The 7005-nt window shown below is 43.1% G+C and overlaps 1 protein-coding gene across 1 annotated transcript; it reads right to left on the reverse strand.

Moving 5' to 3' along the window:
• Positions 1-1309: 1309 nt before the first annotated feature.
• On the reverse strand, positions 1310-5968 carry spp2 (secreted phosphoprotein 2). The gene is made up of 6 exons (XM_079495202.1): positions 5075-5968; positions 4741-4868; positions 4069-4206; positions 3144-3254; positions 2763-2814; positions 1310-1796 (listed from the first exon to the last, which is right to left on the reverse strand). Exons 1-6 carry the CDS (start codon positions 5124-5126, stop codon positions 1630-1632), a joined length of 648 nt encoding a protein of 215 aa, XP_079351328.1. The 5' UTR covers positions 5127-5968; the 3' UTR covers positions 1310-1629.
• Between the last annotated feature and the right edge of the window lie 1037 nt (positions 5969-7005).

Below are 7005 nucleotides of genomic sequence, written 5' to 3' on the forward strand. Positions count from 1 at the left end.
AGCCTTTACCACAAACTTTGCAAGCAAAGGACTTTTCCCCTGTATGAACAACTGTGTGCCTCTTCAGACTTTCCTTGACTAAACATTTTGCCACACTCTGTACAACTATTAAACCTTTCTTGTCTGTGTGGCTCTTCGTGGAGTGAGTTTGTTTTGATGGTTTCAGGTCCTGGGACAGCTTGTGGCTTGAAGACAATGTTTGTTCTTCCACCTTTTGTGTCTTGTGTGAATCCAGTGTGTTTACAGCCGACTGACCTTCCCTGGTCTCCTCCCACTCATCACTGTCTTCAGTGAGGTCAGATTCAGAACAGTGTGGAGAGAGGAGCTGCTCATCTCTGGTTGGTTGTGATGTTCCACAGTTCACTACAGTACATCAGCTTGTGTTTTAATGTGTTCACCACTAGATGGTTGTGACACACAGTCAAAGTGTTAACCCCCAACCCATATACCATTGCAAGTAGGTAAGCTATATGCTAGTCATTGTCATGTCACTTGGAAATAAAGGCGTACACATCCATTTATGCCAAACATAAAAATGTGATGTGTCTGATGTCCCGCTGCGCTCCCGTGGTCAAAATCATCTTGCACATATTTTAACAGAGCCAGTAAAGCACTGTTTGATTAAGCATCTAAACGTGTAACATTGTAAATGTTATATACTATTTAATTGCGCAATTTTATTTGCTTGTACAGTTGGAAATCAGGACATCAGCACATCAGGAGCAATTAGGGGTTCAGTGTCTTGCTCAAGGACACTTTGACACTAAGTTCGAGCCGGCAACCTTGTGGTTTCCATCTGGCCACTCTACCACTGAGCCACCACCGCCCATTTCCTATGACACATCGTTGATGTATGCGTGAATGTTTTATCTCAAATTATTGCTTTCTAGGGGGTCCCTGGAATATTATATTTTCAGATGGGGGTCCGCGGCCAAATACAGATAATTCTGGGGGTCCTTGACAGGAAAAATGTTTAGCACACTGGCAGAAAACGTATTTAGAACATTTTTTTAGAATCGGCCTCAGTCCTAAATGGTTTAGATCACTGTGTAAATATACTGCAGTGCAGCAGACTCTGAGTCCAAGTAACTTCAATCAATACTGTGTGAAACAACTACAGTGGGAGTGGACCGCGGTCGCCCTCTTGTGGTTTGACCATGAACTGTACATGCATTTTATCAAGTCAAGAAGGAAACACAAATAGACTATACTAGGATGTTAAGATGTTTTAATGTCTACAGATGTTGGCATGCATTAAAACGTAAAAAAATCTAAGCCTTAAACATCTGCATTACTTAATTTTCTGCACAATGAATTAGAGAATGTAGAAGTATTGTTCTTTTGATCAACGTTTGTTTGCCTGTTGTCTCTTTTATGGTCAATACAGATACAGATCAATACAGCATGGAATTGTGGACAAAATCAACAACATATTCTGAGTCTTGGATCTGAGAGGCTAAATCTCATCAAATGGTGGTCCGTGACTCAAATGCCGAATAAATGATATGGACCTTGATATGAAAAAGGTTGAAAACCACTGAAGTAGGACCACTGAAGTTAATTAATACGAAAAAAGATGGGAGCTAGTTTCTGCCCGACAGCGCCGAGATGTTTTCTCCGCGTGTCTCCTCATACCAGGTAGTTGCTGAAGACGTCTCCTCTGGGCATGGTGACCTCCACGTCCGGTCTGACGACAGAGAGGCCGGGGCTGGCAGGAACATCCTGTTTGAGGACAAAGCGGCCGGGGCTGGCAGGAACAGCAGGAGGAGGAGGAGGAGTTTGAGGTGCTGGGGGGTCTGGAGGTTGAAGATGACATTAGGAGAAACGATCAAACGTGATTCTGATTACTTTGTGTGGTAACACGTTCAAACAGGCCTACGACGTGACCAGTATAGGGTTGAGTACAGAGAACCGGTGCCATACTAGAACCGGTACCACCACATCGGATACTATACCGATACGTATGGGATTACAAGAACACTATCCCCAAATCACGCTAGCCCCGGGTCAAATCCGGCGGCCTCAGAACAGTCGCCACCAGGCACCAGGTATTCCTAAAAGTAACTCCCAATGTAGTACAACATTGGTCAAAAAAATAAGAAATGCTATTGATGTCATTGACTGTTTGTAGGCCTGTTTGAATGGAGTGAAGATTTCACTCAAACAGTGATGTTTGTAGACCTGTTTGAATGGAGTCACTGGAGACTTCACTCAAACAGTGATGTTTGTAGACCTGTTTGAATGGAGTCACTGGAGACTTCACTCAAACAGTGATGTTTGTAGACCTGTTTGAATAGAGTCACTGGAGACTTCACTCAAACAGTGATGTTTGTAGACCTGTTTGAATGGCATGAAGACGTTACTAAAACGAAAACTAAAGTAAGATGAGTTGAAGAAAGTAAGGCCCCATTTACACTGGCAGCCAAATCCAGCCTGAATCAGATCTGTGCCACATCCAGATTGGAATCTGATTTGTTTAAATGAGTCATGTGATTATTTAAACCAATCGGATTTCAATCTTGATGTGGCACAGATCTGATTCAGGCTAGATTTGCCTGCCAGTGTAAATGGGGCCTTAGTGTCCTCTCTTACAAACTGATTTCTGATATGACAGTCTAGGACGGGCGGCTAAAACGCTGTGATTCTTGAAGGTGGAAGAGAATTGTGTAATTCATATAACTTTCTGTTTTTCTTTACATAAAACTGACTGATTTCATTGATGTTTGACTATAATATGATAATATAATATAATGTGTTATTACCTCTGTTGACCAATGATGGGATATTGAAATGCTGCCTTCCCCTGTAGAAGATCTGTTGGTATGGAGAACAAAACAGTTATATTTTAGTTATATGTTAAGGTCATGCTAAGAACATGTTAAGATACTGCATATGCAATTCAGAACATATCATTATTGATAATTATGTGTTGTGATAGTGTATAAAGTATTTTCCTTTTAGGATGCCACCCATATCTCCATATCTCAACTTCTTTCTGTTTTCCTCCGCAAGTTTTCCTCCCAAATTTGATGTATCCTGAAACACTTTGATGTTGTACTCTATCTCTCCTCTGTCAGAGTGCTTGTACTGTATCTCTCCTCTGTCAGAGTGCTACTGTATCTCTGCTCTCCTCATTCTCTCACCTCCTCACTGGACTCTGAGCTGGAGGAGCTGGTACCGTGGCCGCAGCGGAGCGACACCACCTGGGCAGACAGCGCAGACACACGCACACGACTGACACAGGAATAAGAGGGCTGGAGAGGCAGAAGGAGGGAGGGAGGGATGAGAGGTGAAGGATATATGGTTAATTTATATATGACATTGTACATTGTTGTCAACTTGCAGATCAGTTCTCGTGGGCAAAAGGAGTAATTAGAAATGAGCTCAGTTAATAAATGTTACGCTCGTATCATAGGGCCAAATTAGACAATGAGCCAGTGGGGCTGCGGCCCAAGGACCCTTGGCCCTCAGGGACCCTTCCTGAGGGCCAGCGGTGCTGGGTTTGAGGCCCTGAAAAGGGCTCCTGGGGACCTTCATTGGCTGTTGATTGTGTTAAATTTAGGTCAAAAAGATGATTAAAAAAACGGAAAAAACACAAAATGTTGCGTGCACGCATACTATGGGGGCCTCCCAAAAAATACTGGCCGCGGGGCCCTCGCGGGGGTTAATCCATCCTTGCCGTATCATATGTTTAGTGTCCACGGATTGTTTGTTTGTGCAGTCAGTCAGTCAGTCAGTCAACAGAGTCAACAGCCCTACTGACCACACAGATGCCAGATGAACCCAGTGCACTGTGTCTGTGTGTCATTTAGAGTACAGTATTTTCATAGGTCCTGTGACCTGGCAAAAAGCCGACAAAATGCTTGGGGTAATGTAGAAATTGTTATGTATGATTGTTGTTAATAATAATTCCCAGTGGAACGTCACTTCTTGTCATTTTTGATAATAAAGTTGGTTAAACTCTAAGACACGATACTATGTTAACATGACAACAAACACCAAACAGATATTTGCAAAAGTAATTTTTGTTCCAGGTCTGATGAAAGTGAAAGACAAGGATTGTCTTACCAGGAAGAAACCGGGTCTGAAGGCACATCCCTGAGGATCCTCTCTGGAACTCTTCAAACACGCAGACTCTTTGACACCAAAGCTCAGCATGAGGTCATACGTAGCATGTCCTGCATGGTTCATGGCAACAGGGATGACCTGGGATACGGGATTATTAGTGTTATGATCCCGGCAGAGAATATTTTGGTGGCCAGAAATACGTGGATCTGACCGTTCCGAGGTCGCCGGATTTGACTAGGGTAGGTTGAACACCTACATAAGTGATGTGATCTCACATAGTACTGAATTTGAATCAGAATTATCTTTATTGTCACATCACAGTTTTACAAGGGGCGACTGTAGCTCAAGGAGGTCCAATGATCAGGTAGACTGGTAGAGCAGGTCGTCCAATGATCCATGGGTCGCGGTTCGAATCCCAGCTCCTGTCTACATGTCGAAGTGTCCTTGGGCAAGACACTGATTGAACCCCACATTGCCTCCATGCCTTGCACGGTAGCTTGTCACCATTGGTGTGAATGTGGGAACCTTGTTCCACAAACAGCACACTATGGTCTCTATAGCTTATTTAAAAACGGCACAGTTGTAGGGTCTCTTAAGGGGTTTCCAGATATTTACAAGATTGATTGCACAACCATACTGTAGTGTGTGTGTGTGTGTGTGTCCTCTCCTCACCCGTGTGACAGAGCCTCTAGTGACTCGGTACAGGTGAGTCCCAGCGTACACAGAGTTGACCTCGCTCAGAGCCGCTCCCAGGCCCCTGTCTGCCATCACGGCCATCTCCGAGTTGTACACCGGAAGACCTGAGGAAAACACACGCTAAACTGTTATGGCCTGTTATCAGGCCTGAGGAAACACAATTGTTACTATACTGTATTCTAACCTTTTGTGTTCTTGTTGTAAATGAACGCCCTGCTGTTTCATCATACAGCGTCACACAAAAGCATCAAAAGTAGCAGATCCGCAAGCTCGAAGCGAGGAGAAAGACAGAGAAAGACACAGCTCTTACCTGAGCAGTACAGAGACTGCAGCAAGGCCAAGAGAAGGACACAGCTCTTCATGTTGACTAGCACACGGCAAAAGCACTTTACATTTACTGGTTCACCTCACTTCCAAATAAATAGTCCTCGTCCTAAACCCTCCCATTATCCGTCAACCTTTGTCCTAAGCTCTGTTTGGGTTCGGTTGGTGCCAAGTTGCCAACACTATTGATCCGACCTTGGCAATTATGATTAGATGAAATCCAGAGCAGAACAGAATAGACATTGTAACGTTGCAAGGGCACGTGCAATGTTGTATCTAAACGTTTTCTTGCACCTGAAAATTTCACACAAAAAAAGGTTTAATATAAAAGATTTTTTTTAGTTGGTTTTGTTCCTAAAACTTCAGGGTTAATTCTAACATTATGCCTGTACTGATGTTTTTAGTGCTGCTGTCGGGAGTAGTAGGACGCCTTACAGAGCTCTGAGGCCCCGCCCAAGGGTGTGATAGGCAGCTTGATGTACAAGTATAGTAACACCCCCTGGACATGACGCTAGTATATCGCAGGGACTTACCCCCCTGACTGCCAAGCAGGGAGGCACTGGGTCCCAATTTTATAGTCTTTGAAATGACCCGGCCAGGGATCGAACCACTCTAACGACAAGGCCACTGAGCTGGATGCTGTCGGGAGGAAACCTTTTATGTCCGTACTGTAGTTCCTCTTTTCGTGTTTGTTTTGTTTACTTTTTTTCATAAATGAATGCCTTATTTTATACTTGATCATATGGGTGTCGTGCAAAAGCAGTTATTATTATTATTATTACAACACGGTGTAATAGGTTGTGTGAGTTTGTAGATCTGCTATTTTTGCTACTTTTCGATTTATTTAAATGTTTTGCGTATTATGATGAGAGTGGTTAAATCTGTTTGTACATGGGTTTTATACAAAATGGTAAGTGGTAAATGTTGCAAACCATGCAAGGAACCAACCTGCACATCGGGACACTTCGACACACGCACTTCGACACAACGCACTAAAAAGTTTTCAACCAATGAAAAGTAGAACTAAATAGCAACTGCATCGGATCCATTGGTTTTCATCACTTTTACATTTCTTAAAAAGAAACAGTTTTGGAGGTTTACTGCTGACAGTGACGACGATATCCCAGTTTCACCCCTGCACTGCACTGGGATACTGGCCAAGAACAAATATAGTGCTGCATGAGACTGAACTAACTGTCTGTCTGGGGTCAGAATCCATTACAACCATTAGTTTTGCACGAAAAACACTCCTTGGCCTAAATACGGCCATAGCCGTCATCACAAATGTGATGAGGTCAGCACATTTGGGCACATTTTGGCAAGTGGATATGGCCGAATTTAGGCCAAGGAGTGTTTTCCGTGCAAAACTAATGCTTGGGATGGATTCAGAATCATGAAAACCACCTAGTTTGACATGTCACATTCTACTTAAAGTATGATGAAATTTTGCCTTATAATGGTTGTCTATGGCGTGGTTTTTTCGCGATATTTCCGGCAGAGCAGACCTCTCATTCTGTGGACCCTAATGACCAAGTGAATAGAAAAAACACAGCTAAGAGTATGGCAGGTCTGACAACAAGAAAGCAGTACACTTGCAGTGTAGCGTGATATCTGCTAAAGTTATAAAACACATCTAAGCCAATTTGAAACGGTCAAAGAGACATTCTAATTCTAAGACCTTTAAGCAAGCGGCCAACGAGGTATTCTATTTTTTGGGGGTTTCTCTAGTACAGCGGCTAACAGTCAGGAACAATCGTTCATTTTGTGATACAAGCGTGAAATTCGGCATGAACATTCCTCTGGCTCATCTCTTTAACTTTTTAAACCGGTCATTTTTCAAGATGGCCACCAAATGGAAAAAGTCATATCTATTATACCAATTTTGGGTTAGTAGTTTTCTGAACCGTCATCAGATAG

Source organism: Electrona antarctica, assembly GCF_951216825.1.
Source record: "Electrona antarctica genome assembly, chromosome: 24".
Classification (NCBI taxonomy): Eukaryota; Metazoa; Chordata; class Actinopteri; order Myctophiformes; family Myctophidae; genus Electrona; species Electrona antarctica.